Genomic DNA, 21,192 nt, shown 5'->3' on the forward strand with positions numbered 1-21,192 from the left:
CATGCCCCCAGTGATATTGTTTCTAATTTCCACGTGGGAGAGGAAGATATGACACCCAATAATGCAGGGAGTACAAACAGTCCTGGGATATTCTTCTTAACATTCAGGGAGGAAGAGGATATTACTCCCAATACAGACGGGTGTACACCCTCTGACGGTGTACACACTGAGGGTATACACCCATCTGTGAAAGAGTTCATAATTTCCAGAGAGGGAGATGATATTACTCACAATATCATAAACAGGCTGTGAGTCCACCATGGCCCCTAATAGCCAGCGGGAGGAGAAGGGGTGGCTATTAGTCCCCACCTTGTGGGGGTGCCTCACCCCCCTGCGAGGTGACTCCTAATAGCCAGAGGGGGAGAGGGGGTGGCGATTAGTCCCCACCTCGCGAGGGGTGCCTCACCGCCCTGCGATGTGGCTCTTAATATTCGGGGGGGAGAGGGGGTGGCTATTAGTCCTCACATCGTGGGGGAGGTCCTAAAATAAAATATATGTTAACTATTTAAAGGTGTGAATTTTATTACATATAGAAAAATGTGCGTTTAGCGTACAAATGTGCACATTTATGTCAAATACATGAAAACACATAATCCAGGTGTTTCGGTTCATACCACTGTAGAGACTTTTCGGTTTCTTTTCATACAACTGCCCAACTGGGGCCCAGAGCCAACACCCACCAGCTGTGTCACTGCGTCTGTTGTTTTACTGTCACACACCGGCCCTACCCCACAAAAAAAAAAAAAAAAAAGCCATGGCACTTAATAAAAAATTAATTTTACAACGTTATTAGAGATGACTTGTAGTCCTCTTTGAAGAGACTGCAGCATGTGAAGGATTTCAAATACAACTGTGTTCTGGGTCTCCTGATCTAAGGACCTATCCGCACTGGTGGCTTTAGCAGTGCTTCATGCAAACTTCCAGAAGGCATGTGTGTCATGTCTAAGAGCAAACTAGAGTTCACGCCTCAGCACTGTGTGCCTCTTCTTTCTTCCGTCCCACGGGCACCGTCTTCTCCCAGGGAGCTGGTGCTGTGCTCTGAGGCTCTGTCCCACCAGTCCCTGCCAAGTCCCTGGGGCCACTGTGGAGAACCAGCCTCCGTCTGTCAAAGTGTGTTGTGCAGAAAACAACTCATCCAAATCTGTTTAAAAACCACACATTTGCGACGCCTCTAGGCCTCAGAAGGTGGAGGCAGACAGGTAAAGGCAGCTGCCATGGGGGCTGAAGTTCAAGCCGGTCTGTCCGGCGACTGATGGGCACTGTCTGCAGTGAGCCACTGCACATTTAGCGAGGCTGTCTGGCCCCTCACCTCTGCCAAGCCTCCACCCGTCGAGTCTGGCCTGGATTCTCACACGCCTGCACAGCCTTCATCTGGTTCATAACTCAGCTCACAAAGGGCCCCATACAAAGGCCCCCGTACCGCGGCAAGGACGGCGGTGGTCACACCTGTGGTCATTTATCCTCTCTGCATCTAGCTCCTCTTCCTGAGGCAACAGCACCTCTGAAGTCACAGCCTGGCCTCCCAACTCTTCCCCGTCCCGGGCTTCTTGGCATGTTGCTCTGCTGCACACACCTCAGCAAATACTGCTGATTAGCCAGAATCACCCAGAAATCTCTTAACCTTGATTCTGACTGCTTTTATAATTTGTAATATTTGTACTTCTGGTGTGATTTGAGGAACAACAAATTTTAAAATTAGAGAAGATGTGGTTTTTATTCTCTCCTTTCTACTTGCAACCTTGAAAATTCAAGTAGCAGCAAGGGTTTGTTGAGAGTAACTTCCACCAAATAGAACCTATTACAAATGTACTACAGAGTGTCAAATAACCACATAGATGTAAAATAGAGATGCAGACACAGATATAAAATCCAATGGTTAAACCAAACTGAGAAATGCTTGCCAGTTTGATAGGACTTCTGAAACTTGACAAAAATGTTGGCTAAGGGATACAAGATGTTATGAGATGAGTGAGATGCTTGGCCTAGAACCACAGGCTCTCTCCTCTTTACAGCAGAAAATCCATAAGGAAGTCAAATCTGAAAGAACCAGGTACCATTGAACGGCATCATCAGTCGTCCTTCCCATCCCTCGGCCAGCTGAGGTGAGTGCAGACAGTCGTTCACCAACATCCATCATCCATCCTCCAGGCCATGGCTACACTTTACTCCCAGGCTCCCTGTCATTATGTAGATTAGGTAAATCCTAGCCACTCTCACCTTAAGCCTACCCCTGCCAGCGTGGCAATCACCCAGTCCCAACCACAGCAAGGACAGCCGTGTCCGTGGGAACACAGAGCAGCGGTCTGAAAGGAACCTGGATCTCTGAATACCTCATGGAGCAGTCACCAGCCTGGAACATCCTCCCTGACGGCTTTGCAAGACAGAAAAACTCCTTGGTTCCTCAAGCTACAATACTGCAGAGTCTCAGGTCACAGCATCCTTATCTACCCTCGTCAGGAACCGTTCAATGCTCATCAAGACATGAGAACAAAACTGCAGTGGCACAGTCACACTCGACGCAGACCACCTGCTGCTCACATTCATCGTATTAACACCAAAAAGCCACCGTGGTGGATATCCTGGATGTGGACACTCGGCGGCTTTTTGCTGGAGATGCGCTTTGTGCATTTATCGCACGACCATCTTGGCATCAGGAGCTGCAGCGCAGATGGCAGCTGTGCATGTCACAGGGAGTCTTATTCGCTGGAATCTCAGCCAGCTCCCAGCATCAGCTCCCACAGGGTCCTCTCCTCTGGGAGCACGTGCTTGGACGCCACAGTGTCCTGTGGATCCACAAAACCGCGCTGTCCTCCCTGGCCACTGTGCCTGTCCACTGTGCCTGTTGCGGCTCCGATAGTCCTCCGTGTCTACCTGTTGGGGCTCGGATAGGCCGCCTTGTCCGCCTGCGAGTCCCGTGCACTACAAGATTACGCCATTCCAAGGCTGCTCGATGAGGCTTCACACGGGGGCATTGTATTTCATTCACTGCTAGGTTCTACACTGACTTTTATGACCCCGGGGAAGGACTAAGACTTAAATAGAACAGCGGCTAGGTGATACAAACCGCCGCTGTAATCAGAACATACCAAGACCAGGCCACAGGAAGGAAGAAGCAGCCCTGGGCCGCAGCCTGTTACCAAGTCGCTGACATCTCTGTCCAACATGGATAAAAAGACCCTCTTTCCTCCGAAGTCTAAAGCAACATATCGGCCCATCTAACAGTAATTCTGTTGTACATTTAACTTCATCTTGCCCTTCTAAGTGACTGTTCACGGTCTTAACACCTGAACAATAATTTCTCAGTTGCTGAACCACTGTTCGTTATTCAGCAGATAAAATGGCAGCAGATTGCACCCCAGGAAGAAACACACCCAGTCACGGGCACAGAACGGGACATCAGCACAAACCGTTTCCCAGAAAAAAACGCATCTCTGCTTTGGGACATACCATCCCCGGTCTCCATGAGCTCGGCGTTGCAGTACTTGGGCGCTGTCCGGGACCCCGTGGAACCCTGTGGTCGCTCCATCTGTATGGAGTGCTCTGAGGTGTACGTGGTTACGTCAGGAGGTGCAGAATGATTATCTGTAAAGAAGCACATCATGAGTGTTTCTGGTGGTTGTGGCGTTTGCTCTGCAGGTTGAGCAAGCCATAGCTCAGGAAGAGACGGGAGCGCAGACGCTCACCCTGGGGGTGCCGTGAGAAGCCAAAGCCGATCTCAGCCACGTCTGCCACAAACATCTGGCACAAAGGGGGACCCCAGCATAACTCATGTTGCCGAAAATGGAGTAGAGTTCGGTGAAACCTCAATTTCCTAACAGGAGCCACGTCAGCGGCATTTTAACTAGAATAACGTTAGACCGGCAATGGCAGGGCGCCAGGAAGCGTGTGTGTGTTCATGGAAGGGTCCCGTTTCCTGTCGGCCACCGTCCACACAGCCCAGGGCTTTACTCGCGCTTTGGAGCCCAGGGCCTGGAAATGGAAACCCAGCTCTGAAAACTTCTGGGGATTTGGGGATGTCCCTAAAGCTCTCCGTGCCTCAGTTTCTTCATCAAATGGGAACAGTAATGGCTATGACCATGTAGGATCGGGGCGGGGGGGTTGGCCAGTGTGACTATGTTGTGCCTGGACTCCTTAGAACACTCACGCACACATGATCACAGATGCTAAGTTCTCATTCACAGGCTTCTGATTATCTCAGAAGGTCAAATGCACATCTGACTTTTTACTTCTCTTCTTTTGCCACACAAAATATTTCTGCTCTTCAAGTTTCATTATTTTGTCACAGCTTTTCCAAAAAACTCCCAAACTTATAGAAAATTTCCAGATAGTCTAGGAGGATTATCTTTGTGCCCAATTAGAAATTACCGGAACGCGATCAGCCGAGAGTTACATTTGGGTCACACTGAGCCCTGACGTACATGAGTTAGGAGCCCCTCATAGTTTGGATAAATTAATTCTTTGTACTAAAACTTCCTCCAGTATTGAAAGGGTAAACCCACACAGGGAGGCCCAAGTGCAGTGATCCATTTATTCAAAAATATGTGTTTTCCTTGGTAAGATTCTGTGCATTTTCTTAAAATTGAATAAAATCTGAGGATACAAATGCTTCCACCAAGTGGCAGAGGCGGTGTCTGGCCTCCCCGTTCACGTCTGGCAGAGCCTTGGCCACTATCCTGCAATCCAATATACACATGGAATTTTATTATGGAAAAATACGTAGCAGTCACACATTTCTGTTCAATGTTTAGCCTGCTGTGATTTCAGGTAGGGTTATTAATTCACATAAACGAGTGTACATGTTCCTGAAACTGTGTCAAACTGAAGTTTAACACTGCTTTGCATTTGAGTACTACTTTGCAAACTTTTAAAGAGTATTTCTGTTTTCTCCTTTATACTCACAACAGTTGAGAGAGAAAAATTATTGTTTTCAATTTTTTTTCCCTCACTCAAGCCTAAAGCAGGAGAAGGGACTTCAAGATCCCAGCAGCAGTAATTGGGAAAAGTGAGACAGACCCAGCTCTCCTGACAGCAAACTCCTGTTCCAGACAGAAAACAGTTGACGCTTTCAGTGTCAGTGAGCACCGAAGGGGCTGGGACCCAAGTCAATCCCAAACACCTCTGGGTGTGAAGGAGTCAGTGATCTAGAAGTGAACATTCTGGGGTTCTGGGGTGTCTGTCGGCTATCTGATCACACATGACGTCCACCTGCTTCCCACTGAGGGTTTTGCAGAGATCAGGCTTTCCTGTGGTAGCTGGTGCCGGGAGGGTCTGAGCCTGCGGCTCGTGCTCCGTCATCGGCGAAGTGGTACACAGTCATCTCCGGTTACTGCTTTAATAGAGACACACACCAAAACCTATTCAACCCAAGTCCCATACTTGATGGAAAACATTTTCTCCTGAACCATTCAAAGGCAGAGCGACGCGAGGCTCATCGTGGCTCCCCCACGTGTCGACTCTAGCTCTAGTAATTCTCACTTCACTCCTTTTCCACGGCATCTTCAAACGTTGTAGGGCAGTGATCCTAACTTTGCTCTTTTTCTAATACAGAGGATCTCCCTTGTCATAGAACCTACACAAGACAGTGCGCCACGCCCAAGAAATCTGAACACCTGTGGCAGACAGCAGCGTAAAGCGGCCGTGCTTAAAGCCCTCGTTTCCTTAAATGACTCCCGTGGTCAGGAGGAGCACACTTTAAAACCCTGTCCTGTTGACTGGGACTGTTAAGGTTTCACGCAGGAGCATAAGTGAGAAGAAAAGATAGAAGCGGATATGGCTGCAGGATTCCCCAGGAACACGAAAGGACTTATAAAACAGAAGGCCCCTGGAATTCGGATATGGCTGCGGGATTCCCCAGTAACAAGGCCCCTGGAATTCCAGCTGTGGGAGGAACCTGGGCATGAGAAAAGCAGTACAGCAGCTTCCAGAAACAATCCAACCAAAGCACCCCAGGGGCCAGAGGGGCTCTGCGCTCTTTCCACTAAGGGATTCCACAGCCAAGATACAAACAGAGGAAAACGTGCACACACAAAGGGGTTTAGACAACAGGCACAGAAAGACACTGTGAAGCGTGCTCACCCATGGGGGTCTGGGCCATGACATCCGCTAGCCTGTGGGCAGCTCTGCTGCCCCCGCTCTGCGTGGAGGACGAGGAGGTGGTGGACGTGGTGGAGCCGTGGATGGCCTGACTGATCCAGTGCTCCACTTTGATGCTGCCCTGGCTGGAGGTCGGGGCGCCCTGGGAGTCCACCTGCACTGAGCCTTCATCTTCTGAGCCATAAGAGGTATCTGTGTAAGAAGAAAGGCAATTTGCTATATGCTGCAGCAAAAACAGGCACTACAATCTCAGTCCCTCCAACACAGATTTACTTCACGCAAGTCTGAACAGTTGTTTAATGACTTTTTGCCGTAGACACTCTTGAGAATTTAAACCACTTTTCAGATAATGAACCATTTATTTTAGCATAATGAATTTTGCTTCCAAAGCACCTTATACAAACATGCTATAAGATGTTTGATACTGTCATCTCAAAGATGCACTGACACATTTCCTCTACACAGCAGTTTGGGAAGAAACCAAGTGTTTTCTTGTGTCAGTCAGAAAGTGAGAGGGCAAGGGGAGGCGGAGGGCCTGTGCAGCTCTCAGGAGTCTCAGTGTGACTATGTTTAGCCCCGAGATGGGGCTGAGATGCTCTTCTGGGCTCTGATTTATTTCTACGTTGGTGTGTGTGTTAGATACCCTTGCAGGTGATTTTTGCATCTGTGTGTTAGTTACCCATAGAGCTGATTTGTTTCTACATCGGTGTGTTAGATACCCATGCAGGTGATTTCTGCGTCTGTGTGTTAGTTACCCATACAACTGATTTCTTTCTATGTCAGTGTGTTAGATACCCATGCAGCTGATTTATTTCTACATCGGTGTGTTCGATACCCATGCAGCTCTCTAAGGATCAAGACGCTGATGATGGTAACAGGAGGGAAAGCAGAATGTGCCTCACATAGAGCGGCCCCTCCACCTCCCCGCTTTCCTCTGGGGCACACAACAAACCCTCATGTTACATTTTGCACTCAAATCTATTCACCTTTACACTATTCGTTTCTTATACATTGTCATTATTGATTTTTCTATCTGTACAAATTGGATATCTTGGATTATGAGAAAATACATCCCTTTTTTCACTATAATTCGCGAGAACATTTTTCATTTAATAACTTTTCATGCAGCACCAAGGTTTTTGGGAATAAATTGCTGCTGTATTTGTTAAACTTCAACGTAAGAATGACACTCAGAATCCTACCTACAAGTGAGTGATGGGAGGCGCTGGCTCAGGTGAGCAGCTCCAGATCATTGAGTGAGAGAAGGAGTCACAGCAAATAATCTTAAGACACTGGTTTGCTTCTTAAAAGACAGTAAGGGCAAACAATATTCACACTTATTACCACTGTCACATGACTTACGCTGTTTGGGAATTTTTTAAAAAGTTTACTTGTTAGACAAGCAATAATATTAGGAGCCTGAAAATTCTCTATCATCTTGCTTTTTTTTCTTTTGAGACAGAGTCTTGCTCTGTTGCCCAGGGTGGGGTGCAGTGGTGTCATCTCTGCTCACAGTAACCTGTCACTCCCCGGCTCAAGTGATTCTCTTGCCTCAGCCTCCCAAGTAGCTGAGATTATAGGCAAGTGCCACCATGCCTGGCTCATTCTTGTATTTTTAGCAGAAACGGGGTTTCACCATATTGGCCAGGCTGGTCTCGATCTCCTGACCTCGTGACCTCATGATCTGCCTGCCTTGGCCTCCCAAAGTGCTGGGATTACAGGCATGAGCCACTGCGCCTGGCCGACCCTGCCTTTTAAGAAAACTTACACAATTTATATAAAAGTAAAAGTAAAACTGACACAGCCTTGAGACTTTTGAGAAAGGTACACAACCAGGTGTCCATTTGGAGCACAACCATCTCCCCAGAACGTCTTCTCAAAACCCTTTCCAATCTTTCATTCCTCACTCCCACCTACCTTTTCCAAGAAACCTGCAGAATAATGTGATATAGACACTCGACAGAATAGCAGCAAACCAAGCAAGCAGCATATGAAATGGATGATACAGCATGACCAGTGGTGACTAGAATTACACACCATGGGGACAGGAAGTCAGGTTGATTTAACATTCAAAACTGAATTAATGTCATACGCGGTAAAGAATTACGGAGTAGAACCGCGTGTTAACCTTAGGAGACATAGAAAAGTACTGACAAATTCAAGAGAACGAAACTCAACAAACCATGAATAGAAGGCAATTTCCTCAACCTGTTAAAGTACATTCCTGAAAAGCCACAGCTAACATTGTATTTAATGGTAAACAATAGAATGCGTTTTCCCTAAGATGGAGAACAAGACAAAGATGTCCCCTCTTGCCACTTTTATTCAACATTATCTGGCAGGTTCTAGCTGGTGAAATAAATTAACAAGTTTAGTAATAAAGACATCCAGATTAGAAAGGAATAAAAGTGTCTTTATTCATAGATGACCTGACTTTGGCATGTAGAAAATGGCAAGAAGTACACCAAAAATTACTAAAACAAAGTTTGATGGGATCATAGGACACAAGATAAAGATATACATATACTAGCAATAAAAAACCTGAAAATAAAATTAAGAAAATCGTTCCATTCACAATAGCATCAAAAGCAGAAGACATTCAGCTGAACTTCTAACAAAAAGGTGCAAAATGTGTACAATGACAACTATAAAACATTACGGAGAGACATTAAAGATCCAAATAAATGGAAACTAAATAAATGGAGGCAGATTCATGATCGTGAATTCGAAAACGCAGCATTATCAAGACAATTCTTCCAAAACTGTTCCATTAATTCAAGGCACTGCCTAATAAAATCCCAGAAGGCTGTGTGTGAAATGGAAAGCTTATTCTCAATTTTATCTGGAAATACAAAGGACCTACAATAGCCAAAATAAATTTGAAAAAGGGAAACAATGTTGGAAGACTTCACTATCTGATTTCAAAACTTTACATAAAGTCATAGTTATTAAGGCAGTGGTATTCGCACAAAAATAGATGTATACATCAAAGGAACAGAATTAAACTCAGAAATAAAGCCTTATATTTATGATTAATTTATTTTTGACAAAGGTCTCAAGACAATTCAGTAAAAGAAAGGTAGTTTGTTTTTTCAACAAATGTTGCAGTGGCAACTGGGTACCCACACACCAAAAAGAAAAACCGTGGGGGAAAGAATCCCCCAAACCAAACGAAAACAAAAATCCGACTTAGATCTTTACTGCACACACAAAAATTAACTCCAAATGGATCACAGACCTAAATGAAAGAACAGTAAGACCATGACACTTCTAAAACTCCCAAAGACACAACCCATGAAAATTAGTGAAATGGACTTCATTAAAATAGAAAACTAGTAAGTTTTAAAAGATGATTATCTCCCTATAACTAATGTAACAAATTACCTTGATCTTAGTGGCTTACAACAAGACAAATCTATTATCCTATTGATGAAGAAGTCAGAAGTGTAAAATCTAAGTGTCAGCAGAACTACGTTCCTTCTGGAGGCTTCAAAGGAGAATCCATTTCTTTACCTTTCCCAACTTTTAGAGGCCACCTGTGTCCCTGACTCATGGCCCCTCTTCATCTTTAAAGTGCATCAATCCAGTCTCCAGTTCTTTTCTCTTTTAAGGACCTTCTTGATTACAGTGGGTCTACCTACTTAAACCAGGATAATGGTCCCATCTCAAGATCTTAAATTAATCAGCTGCAAAATGCCTTTTAACCACTTCAGACAACAGGTTCATAAGTTCTGGGGAATAGGACCTGGGTATCTTGGGGGAAAGGCTTTGTTCTGTCTGCTACATAGTAGTTTGTTCTTTCACTGAGAAACGTTACATCTGTAAAACTCTTATATTCAGATTGCATAAGGCACCTGTAACCCATAAGATGACAACCAACCCATTTACAACATGAGCAAAAAATCTGAACATTTTACCAATATATACAAATGGCTATGAATAGGAATTAGCACATTAAAAGCTAATAAGCACATTAAAAATGCTTAGCATCATTCATTGTTGCAAAGTAAATACACAATGATATACCATTCCACATCAATTAGAATGACAAAAATAAAAATAACAGTAACTATTGGTGGTGATGATGTGGAGAAACTGGGATGAGCATATGCTGCTGGTGGAAATGTGAAATGGTGCAGTTATTTTGTAAATAATTTGGCAGTTTTTAAAAAGCTAAACCTAAACTTACAATAAGACTCAATCATGCTACTTGGCATCCACTTAAGATAAAAGAAATTATATGCATACACAAAGATATGTACATTAATGTCAATGGCAGCTGAATATGGAAACAATGAATAACCAACTGGTAAATGAATAAACAGAATGTGTCATATCTATCAAATAGAATATAAATAAATAATAAGAAATAAACTACTGGTGCATGGTACAGCAAGGACTTCAAAACAGGTAAAGGAGGCATAGAGAAGTGTGTACATTGTATGATTTTATATCATAAAATTATAAGATCATAAAAAAACCAAAAACCATAAAATCAGAGTAAAATATTCTATGATTTTATATTCTAGAAAATTTAGAGTGCACTGTTATGATTTCTAGGGTTCTTTTCCGTAGAGCTAACCTTTCATCTGATATCCTTTGCAATCAGCCAAGTACATTCTTTAGCACGTTTATAGTGTAGTTCTGCTGATAACACATTCTCTCAGCTTTCATATTTGGGAATGTGTTGTTTCACCCCTGTTTATAAAGGAGATTTTCCCTGGATATGAGTTGACAGGCCTTTCTCCTGCTTTTAGTGCTTTAAAAAAATGTCTTTCCATGGTCTTCTGGTCTCCACTGTATCTTCACAGAAGTCACGCGTTTTTGAAATGCTTCTCTGGTATGTAACGTGTCTTTTCCTTCTGAGTCCTTTCAGGATCTCCTCTTAATCTTGGGATTTCAGTACTTTGGCTATCATGAACTCGGATGTGCTTCTTGTTATACTTGTTCTGCTTGGAGTTCACTGAACTTCTCGGGGCCGGACACAGGTGTTTGACATCAATCTGAGAAAATTTTGACTCCTGTTTTCAAAGGTTCTTGCTCTTCTCTTTTCCTTCTTGTATTACAAGTATATTGACGTATCACAGGAGCTTGAGGTTCTGTTGGCTTTCCTTTCATTTTGTTTCTCTGGGCTTCACTTTGGTTAATTCCTTTTCATCTCCCTTCGAGCCCACAGACTTCATCTTCCTTCTCCAACCTGTTAAGCCCATCAGCGCCATTTCATCTCAGTGTCATATTTTCCAGCTTCATAGTGATGTCTCATGTATACCCTATATATGCACAGCGTCTCCTATCATGGACATTGCCTACCAGACTGGTACATTTGTCACAACTGATACTTCTACAGTGAAACATCATTACCACTCCAACTCCATCATTCACATCAGGGTTCATTCTTGGTGTTGTACAATATATGGCTCTGGACAAATGCATAACATGTATCCACTATTACAGTATCATACAGAGATCACATGATACTAAAAACTCTCCTGCTCTGCCTATTCATCCCTGCCTCCCCCTGGCAACAACTGATCTTCTTACAGTCTCCATAGTCTTGCCTTTTCCAGGATGTTGTAAAGCTGGAATCATACAACAACCTTTTCAGATTGCTTCTTTCACTTAGCAATATGCCCTTTAAGTTTCCTCCGTGTCTTTTTATGGATAGCTCATTTATTTTCAGCCTCAAATAATATCCCATTGTCTGGATGTACCACAGCTCACTTATACATTCACCTACTGAGGGGCATTTTGGTTGCTTCCAAGTTTTGACATCTATGAATAAGGCTGCTCTAAATATCTACTTGCAGGCTTTTGTGTGTAGACATAAGTTTTCAACTGCTTTGAGCAAATGCCAAGGAGTGTAATTGCTTTATCATATGGTAAGAGTATAGTTTTGTAAGAAACCACCAATCTGTCTTCCTAAAGGCTGTTCTATTTTTATTAAGACCCGCCATGAATGAGAGAGAATTCCCACAGCTCCACATCTTCACAGGCTTTGGTGTTGATAGTGTTCTGGATTCTGGTGTAGTGATATCTTACTGTTGCTTTCATCTGCATTTCTCTATGACACGTGATGTGAAGCATCATCTCATACGTCGATTTGCCATCTCTATATCTTCTTAGATGAGGCATCTGTTAGTCTTTGACCCATTAATGTGATGAATTACGTTAATTGGCTTTTCAATGTTAAACCGGCTTTGGATACGTGAAATTCCATGTGGTTTTAGTGCACAATTTTTGCTAGATTTGCTAATATTTTATTGAAGATTACTGCATCTATGTTCATGAGAGATGTTCTGTAGTTTTCTTGTAATATTTTGTTATTAAAATGGTATTTGATATTAAAATGATGCTGGCTCTATAGAATGAGTTAAGAAGTATTCCTCAGCTTCTATGTTCTGAAAGAGATTGTAGATAATTGGTATAATTTCTTCTTAGATATTTGGTAGAATTCACCAGTGAACCCATCTGGGCCTGGCACTTCCTGTTTTGAAAGGTTATTAACCACTGATTCAATTTAACAGATACAGGCCCATACAGATCGTTTCTTCCTGTTCAAATTTTGGCAAATTCTGTCTTTAAAGAAATTGGTTCATTTCATCCACGTTATCAAATTTGTGGCCATAGAGTTATTCATAATTTTTATTATCCTTTTAATGTCCATGGGATCTGTAGTTATGTCCCTTATTTCATTTCTGATATTGGTAATTTATCTGCTGTATTTCTTTTTCTTGTTAGAGGCTTACAGATTTTCTCTCAAAGAACCAGCTTTTGGTTTCATTGATTTTTCTCTACTGATATTCTGTTTTCAATGTATTGATTTCTGCTCTTTCATTATTTGTCTCCTGCTTAGAATTTAATTGGATGTTCTTTTTCTAGTTTTCGAAGGTGGAAGCTGATTGATTTTAGATCTTATTTTTAACGTATGCATTTAAATCTATAAATTTCCCTATAAACATTACTGTCACTGCAGCTCACAAATTTTAACAAGTTTTCATTTTCATTTACTTCAAAAATTCAAAGAAATCTTCAGGTTTCTTCCTTGAACAATGTATTATGTATAAGTGTACTGTTTAATATCCTAATATATTTTCCAGTCGTCCATTATTGATTTCTACTTTACTGTGGTTGAGAACATACTTGTTTGATTCCTATTCTTTTAAATGTGTTAAGGTGTGTTTAATGGACCACAACATGGTATGTCTTGGTGAATGTTGTGTATTCTGCTGCTGTTGGAGGAAATAGTCTATAAACTTCAGTTACATACAGTTGACTGAGGATGCCGATTTCAATTTTGTCCTTACTGCTTTTCTGGCTACTGAATTGGTCCATTTCTGATAAAGGGGTGTTAACGTCTCCAACTATAATAGTGGGTTAATTATTTCTCCTTGAAGTTTATCAGTTTTTACTTTGGAATTCTGATACTTTGTTAGCAAAAGTACATTTAAGGATTGTTACATCTTCTTGGAGTATTGACCTCTTTATTACGTAATAGTCATCTCTGGTAACTTTCCTTGATGTAAAGTCGACTCTGTCTAAAATTAATATCACCACTTCCATTTTTCAAAATGAGTGTTGGCCGGGCACGGTGGCTCATGCCTGTAATCCCAGCACTTTAGAAGGGCAAGGCAGAATGATCACCTGAGGTCAGGAGTTCAAGACCAGCCTGGCCAACACGGTGAAATCCCATCTGTACAAAAATAGAAAAAATAAATAAATTACCCAGGCATGACGACAAATGCCTGTAATCCCAGCTACTCGGGAGGCTGAGGGAGAATCACTTGAACCTGGAAGGCAGAGGTTGCAGTGAGATATCAGGCCATTGCACACCAAAAAATTAGTGTTAACATTTATATCTTTTGCCATCCCTTTACTGTTGATCTATATGTATGTCTTTATATCTAAAGTGGATTTCTTATAGATAATATATAGTTCGGTGCATTTGGACTGACATTGAAAGTAATAATATACAGTTGAATTAACATCTACCATATTTGTTACTATTTTCTATTTGTTGCCCTTGTTCTTTGTTTTTGTCTTTCACTTTTTTTTCCTTGTGGTCTTTATTGAGCATATTCTATGATTTATTTTCTTTCCTTTCTTAGCATATCAGTTACTTTTTTTTTTTTTTTTAAGTGGCTGCCTTGGAATTTGCAATATAAATTTACAAGTAACCCAAGTCCACTTTCAAATGACACTACACTGGTTTCTTGATAATGCAAGCACACTATAATAACAAAATAACCCTAATTCCTAATTGCTCTCTCCCATCCCTTGGGTATCACTGCTCTCATTCATTTCACTTATATTTAAGTGTGTGTATATGACATATACATAAGCATATAATACAGTATATTTACCGTCGCTATTATGAATGAACTGTTAAGTTAGATCTGTTAAGAAAAATGAAAGATTTTCTTCTACCTTCACTATTTCTTCTTTAATGCTTTTTGTTTTTCTATTTATTTTTTTAAACAGACAAGGTCTTTCTCTGTTGCCCAGGCTGGAGTGGAGCAGCATCATTATAGCTCACCGCAGCCTTGAACGGGATCCTGGGCTCAAGAAGTGACCCGTCTCAGCCTCTCAAAGTAGCTGGCACTATAGGTGTTGGCCACCACGTTTGGCTTTTTTTTAATGAGACAGAGTCTCACAACGTTGCCCAGGCTGGTCTCAACTAAGCGGCCTCCAGCTCTACTCCCATCTTTGCCTCCCAGAGTGTTAGGATGACAGCTGTGAGCCCTGTAAACAGACTGTGCTCTTCCTTTCTTTGTGCACAGCTGAGTTACTGACCTCTACTATTTTCTCTAGAGAACTTTGAACATTTTTTGCAAGGCAGGTCTACCGGCAACAAATTTTTCAATTTTTGTCGGAGAAGGTCTTTTCTTTTTCTTCACTTTTGAAAGATAATTTCACAGAGTATAGACTTCTAGGTTAATGGAATTTTTTTCCTCTCAATAGTTTAAATACTTCACTCCACTTCTTGCTTTCATGGTTTTTGAGGGGAAGTTGAAAATAATTCTTATCTTTGATCCTCCATAGGGAAGGAGATTACTCTGGTTTCTTTGCTTTTTAATCTTTGATTCACCATAGTTTCAATATTTTATGCCCAAATAGAGTTTATTTTTGTTTTGTTTTTGTCGTCATCGTTTTTACATTTATCCTTCTTGGTGTTTCTTGAGCTTCCTGGATCTATGGTTTGGTGTCTGGCATTAATCTGAGGAAATTCAGCTATTACTGTTACAAATATTTCTTCTGTTCCTCTTTCTTCCCCCTTGTATTACCGTTATGCATATTTTATGCCTCTGTGGAAGTCCCATAGTGCTTGGATACTCCGTTCTTTTTTGCTTTTCAGCTCTGGAGGTTGGAGTTGGGTATTTCCCTTTCTCCCAGGTCAGAAGGCTCTGATAAAATCCCACCAGGTTAGTCTCCACTTAACTAGCTTCTCAGGAAGGTGGACCTAGTGAAGAGTGCACTTGCATATTGAAAAATGATTCCTATTCTCTTTCCCCTGTAGTAAGTATGAGGGGATTTTTCTCTGATGTTTACTTCGAGAACCTGATTGAGCTTCTGATGATACAACTCACAAAAGCATGAGACCCATATGCACAGGCCTCCTGGAGGTTTTAACTCTCAGACGTGGCCACACCTCACCACAGCAATTTGTCAATTCCAGTTCAGGGTTTCCAATCCCAGCGTGGGTTCCTTGGAGCATTGTGCTCCAGTGTATGGTGATTCATCTGCTTTACCTGTCCAGCCAATCTGGGGACAGTGGCTTGCCGGTGACCTCACGTCTCTTGCAGATTTAAGAAGAGCTGCTGATTTTTCAGTTTGCTCAGCTTTTTACCTGTGAGGAGGGAGTGACAATTCTCAAGATTATCGTGTACAGAACCTGAAATTCCCCAACTGCATTATAGTGAAAAGTGTCTTCCCTTCCTCTGGCTCAAGAATTAAAATATTTTCATTCTCTGACACGTTGTACTCTGATTCCCTAAATATTTATAATTGCAGATTTAAAAACTCAGTTTTCTGCTGTATCAGACATGTAGACTGGCACTTTCCAACAGAATTATGAGAGTCCTGTTATAGAACTTGAAACCTTCCTTGTAGCCTCATAACCTTCCTTGTAGCCTCATATAAATATATAAACAGGTATAATTAATTTTACTGGTATATTTTTAACTCAAAATGCTCATGCTATACTTGCAATAAGAAATACAAATAGGCCGGATGCGGTGGCTCAAGTCTGTAATCCCAGCACTTTGGGAGGCCGAGGCGGGTGGATCACGAGATCGGGAGATCGAGACCATCCTGGCTAACACGGTGAAACCCCGTGCCTACTAAAAATACAAAAAATTAGCCAGGCGTGGCAGCGGGCAGCAACTTGGGAGGCTGAGGCAGGAGAATGGCATGAACCCGGGAGGCGGAGATTGCAGTGAGCCGAGATCACACCACTGCACTCTAGCCTGGGCAACAGAGCTAGACTCCGTCTCAAATTAAAAAAAAAAACAAATACAATATTTTCTATTTTTTATATTAACTGGCATGTCTTTCACGCAGCAAATCCAGTTCAGACCAGGCACACGTCATGTGCTCAGCCGCCGCATGTGGTGAGTGACAGAGACCATCCTGCATGTGTGTGCACTTTTTACTGCCTTTTTCTTGACCACAGATTCTACCCCCCGTTTCTCTGTGTATGCGGTGATTATTTGCTGAATATTACACATTGTGGGTAACTTGTTGAGCACACTCAGGATCCCTAACCTCCCTCTGAAGCTTTCCAGCTCTTGTTTTAGCAGTTAGCACAGGCACGGCTGGGTCATCGTGACATGGGCAGGCTTGGTTGGATTCGCTGTTGGTGTGAATCTGTGGAGAGCTCCCATCCTGCACCCACTTGGGTCTCCCCCTCCTGGACGTGGTAAGATGGCCATGCTCCGCCCACACCTGAGCTTTCTCTGATCTCCCCCTCCCGGACATGGTAGGACGGCCATGCTCCGCCACACCTGAGCTCTCTCTGATCTCCCCCTCCCGGACATGGTAGGATGGCCATGCTCCGCCACACCTGAGCTCTCTCTGATCTCCCCCCCTCCTGGACGTGGTAGGGTGGCCATGCTCCGCCACACCTGAGCTCTCTCCGAGCTCCGCCTTCTGGATGTGGTAGGATGGCCATACTCCGCCCACACCTGAACTCTCGGCACCACGGTCTGCAGGTGTTCTCCAGAGGGCAAGTGTACTGTGGGTGCATCTCATTCATTCTCCTGCCCTCGCCCTCAGGTTCTGGCTGGTACAGCTGTGGTCACAGACTAAAAACAGCCACCTCATTCGTTTTGTGCAGTTTTACAGTTGTTTAGGGCAGATGGGTGATTTGGGTCCCTGTTCTCTCATCATGGCTAGAAGTAGTTTTGGCAAATTATTCTTTTATCTTTACATTCGGAAACTAAAGGAAAGTTTCACCCATAGAATACTAGCGTTGCGACAATCCTAATGAGAGTTTCTCCAGAAACTAGGATCCAGGTCAGCAGCCAGTCATTTCATAGAAGATAAACTTCAAGAACATTCTCTGAAGGGCAATGAAACTGAGTAAGATCTAACCACTGTTACCAACAACCAAGAAAAATAGGTAAGAAAATGCAGCTAAGATTTGGATCAAGTAAGTACGGTAATAAACATGCAAACTATCGCTAAGCACAAATAGGCTGGGAGTAAAAAATTTTTATGACATTGACATTTACAATTTTACAAAACTGCCCCATATGATATATCAAGAGGACTCCTGATGAAAATTTACAAAGGATGCTTTATGGCTGATATAAAACTGTTGGTCAAATCCAAATATTTCACAAAAATAACATTTCAAATAATATTCTTTTATATTTTGCAGACATCTGTACAAGGAGGTTATTCATCACACATGACCCAGTAACATTTGTCAGCGGTTGGATTCAATACGAGAAATAAGCAAATAACCGTAACCGCACTGTTTCTTCCATTTCAAAGTCTTTTCTCTTATACAAAGTGGTCAAGAAAAATGCCCGTTGCCTTACATACTGGTTAGTGCCAAAAATTTGGTTTAAAATATTTCAACCCTTGAAATGTTTTACGTCCATGTTGTTAGTTACACAAAGAACACATACAAATACAATTATTTTGCCATAAGTTTTGGCAAATTATAACCATTAACTAAACAAACAGGAGTAAGCATGTTATTTTTGAGATAGGGTCTTGCTCTGTTGCCCAGGCTGGAGTGCAGTGGCACGATCATGGCTCACTGCACCCTGATCCTCCCACTCCAGCCTCCCGAGCAGCTGGGACCACAGGCACACACCACCATTCCTGGCTGATTTCTGTATGTTTTGCAGGGATGGGCTTTGGAATGTTGCCCAGGCTAGTCTCAAATGCTGGGAACTCAAGCAATCTGCCTGCCTTGGCTTCCCAAACTGCTGAGGTTAGAGGCATGAGCCACCATGCCTGGCCTAATCATTTTTAAAGAGTCTGCATTTGTTATCGTTATTTTTTTCTAATTGAGATGGGGGTCTTGCTCTGTTGCCCCGGCTGGAGTGCAGTGGTGCCATCTCAGCTGACAGCAACCTCTGCCTCCCGGGCTCAAGTGATTCTCCCACCTCAGCCTCCCAAGTAGCTGGGACTACAGGTGCACACCACCAGGCTCAGCTAATTTTTTGTACTTTTGGTGAAGACAAGATGTACAAAAGGCATTTCTGTACATTTTGCCATGTTGTCCAGGCTGACCTTGAACCCTTGGGCTCAAGCCATACACCTGCCCTGGGTTCCCAAATTACTGGAGTTATAGGCATGAGCTATCGTGCCCAGTCCTTCATTATGTGCTGTGGCTTAATATTAAAATAAGGAAAGGGAGGAGCCCAAGGGAGCACGTTGGCAGAAAGGGCTCCCTTGTCAACAACTTGCTAGCATGGCATTCACTCCCTTGCCTGGCTGGCACTGCGTTCTTTCGATGAAGAACACGTTATGTGTCAATGAGAAACAGAAACGACATAGGAACACCCTGTCTCTACAAACACTTAAAAATTAGCTGGGTGTGGTGGCGAGCACCTGTGGTCCCAGCTGCTTGAGGTTGAAGTGGGAGGACCGCGTGAGCCCAGGTGGTCACAGCTGCAGTGAGCCAAGAGCTGCCATCATGATGCTGAATTCCAACCTTGGTGACAGAGCAAGACCTTGTCTCAAAACAAAAAGCAACGAAAACCCAAAATGATGCACTCTAAGTTCTGTCCTTTAAATTCCAGTACCTTCATTTGTAAAGGTATGTAAAGGTGAAACTCAGGAGCTGCCTGTAGTAATGTGGACGTACGCTTGACCTCAGCTCTGATCTGAAGCACGTCCTTCTGTCTCACTGCTTGCCAAGACTAAGCTAAATTTCAGAAGTAAAAATACTCCCGAAAATGTTGTACATTTTCAACTATTCGTATTGTACCTTAAGTTTCTTTGGTATTGGAGCAAAAATACTGGGTCATTTAAAGTGATATGTAGCTTCAACGTGGGATGTAAGGTGATTCAGGTCCTTTGAGAAGACAAGCTTGCAACAACGGCATGAATAATGTTGGAATCAAAATCACAGAAACTAAACACCAAATAGCATAGGTTCAATCCGTGTCTCTAACAAGTATCTGGATAACTAAACTTTCTGCTTTACTTGGGTGTGAAGATCATGAAATGTAGTTTATAATTATTTGGGCAGAGAAAAGAGAGAATTGGGGTAGTTATGTAAAATTCAAGATTAAAGAAAAGCAGTATTATATAGCAGAAATATAAATTGGCTATTACCTTCAGTAATTTAGATCAGGGGTTGGCAGGTCCCTGCACCAAATCTGGTCCGTTGTTCTTGTAAATAAAGTTTTATTGGTACACAGTCATACGCACTTGCTGTCACCCATGGCTGAGGGCAGAGTTGAGTGGTTGTGAGAGACCTTATGGCCTGCAGGAACTAAAATACTAGCTGGCACCTTGCAGGCAAAGTTTATGACCTGATTCGGGTAGCTGCCTAAACTGTCCAATTCGCTTGTTCTAAAACAATCCAATAATGTAGCACACTTATCTGAAGATTTGAGAATATGCATGCAACAGCCTAATCAGAAGAAAAGTCCAATTCCACCCATAGGGTTACAAACTCTTCCCTTTTCCCTACAAGGAATTAAATGAATAAAACTGTGTGAGATTTTACTGGTATGTATCATATGTATCAATCTTGATGAAAAGTTAAAAATGTGTATTTATACAGATACATAGTGTTACTTTTCATACACTGTTTTCGGACTTCTGGTTCACAAAATCTGCATTTCTGCACCATGATTTTGAAGGCAAAAACCCAACTTCTGGGCTAGCGGTCAATTCTGAGGCGCCCAGCATGTTCAGGAGGCAGCGTCGGGGAGCGTGTCCCTTACCTGGAGGGGTGTAGGCGTCCATGGAGGTCTACACGACCAGGGACCTGCGTTTGGAAGGCATAGGCACCGCCATCTTCTGCTCTTTGTGTCTGGCCAGAGCCGCCTGGACAGCTTCCGTGTGGACGTCTGAAATGGAGAGAGCTCAGTCACTCAGTTCTCAGCTTAGGTCCCAGAGGCCAAGCTGCACCCTCCTCTCTGTCCCCGCAGCACGGTTCATCCACCTTCTGAAACTCACCAACAGATGGGTGGGTGAGGAAAGAAAATCAGTGTTTACAGTTCCATAAAGACATTAAAATTTATTCACAGACTTTTAATTATTCATTTTATTAACTGTAGAATCCATATCCGCAAGCAAACACTGGGTGTAAACTGCACTGAGATTTTTCTTTTTAGGGTGAATGCACCTTGATCTTTGGAGATTCTTTGTAGGTCACACGTTTGAGCCTCCAAATCCTTTCACTGTACCGTTGAGAGGCGTGTGCACGCCTCGCACCCCAACTCACACAGCCACGGTCGCAGCTCAGCTCAACACCGGCCATGGGCCAGGACTGTGTTGGCTATGGATATGGTTTGGCTGTGTCCCCACCCAAATCTCAACTTGAATTCTACATCCCAGAATCCCCATGTGTCGTGGGAGGGACTTAGGGAGAGGTAACTGAATCACTGGGTCCCGTCTTTCCTGTGCTAT

At 42.9% G+C, this 21,192-nt stretch overlaps 1 protein-coding gene and 1 long non-coding RNA gene across 23 annotated transcripts in view; one reads left to right on the forward strand and one right to left on the reverse strand.

Annotated features, from left to right (window-relative positions):
• The window catches only part of LOC139361616 (disco-interacting protein 2 homolog C-like), a 65,054-nt gene extending 44,433 nt beyond the window's left edge, over nt 1-20,621 (reverse strand). For all 18 annotated transcript variants that reach the window (XR_011619183.1, XR_011619182.1, XR_011619181.1 and 15 more), the window contains exons 1-3: nt 20,505-20,621; nt 6,076-6,285; nt 3,448-3,582 (exon numbers count right to left, since the gene is read on the reverse strand). Coding sequence is in view for 14 of the 18 variants with exons in the window: in XM_071090232.1 (XP_070946333.1) it covers nt 3,448-3,582; nt 6,076-6,285; nt 20,505-20,526 (367 nt within the window). In the remaining 4 variants the exon portion in view is untranslated. The remainder of the gene's footprint in view (nt 1-3,447; nt 3,583-6,075; nt 6,286-20,504) is intronic.
• LOC139361617 (uncharacterized) overlaps nt 1-20,818 on the forward strand; it is a 176,996-nt gene extending 156,178 nt beyond the window's left edge. For 4 of the 5 annotated variants that reach the window (XR_011619186.1, XR_011619188.1, XR_011619187.1 and 1 more), the window contains 3 exons: nt 16,651-17,710; nt 17,972-18,140; nt 20,421-20,818. This is a non-coding gene — a long non-coding RNA (uncharacterized lncRNA). Of the gene's footprint in view, nt 1-7,355; nt 17,711-17,971; nt 18,141-20,420 lie in introns of those variants that run through there. The other variant, XR_011619184.1, reaches the window with a different exon arrangement.
• The last annotated feature ends 374 nt before the right edge of the window (nt 20,819-21,192 follow it).

The sequence above is a fragment of the Macaca nemestrina genome, unplaced genomic scaffold (assembly GCF_043159975.1).
Source record: "Macaca nemestrina isolate mMacNem1 unplaced genomic scaffold, mMacNem.hap1 Scaffold_71, whole genome shotgun sequence".
Lineage (NCBI taxonomy): Eukaryota > Metazoa > Chordata > Mammalia > Primates > Cercopithecidae > Macaca > Macaca nemestrina.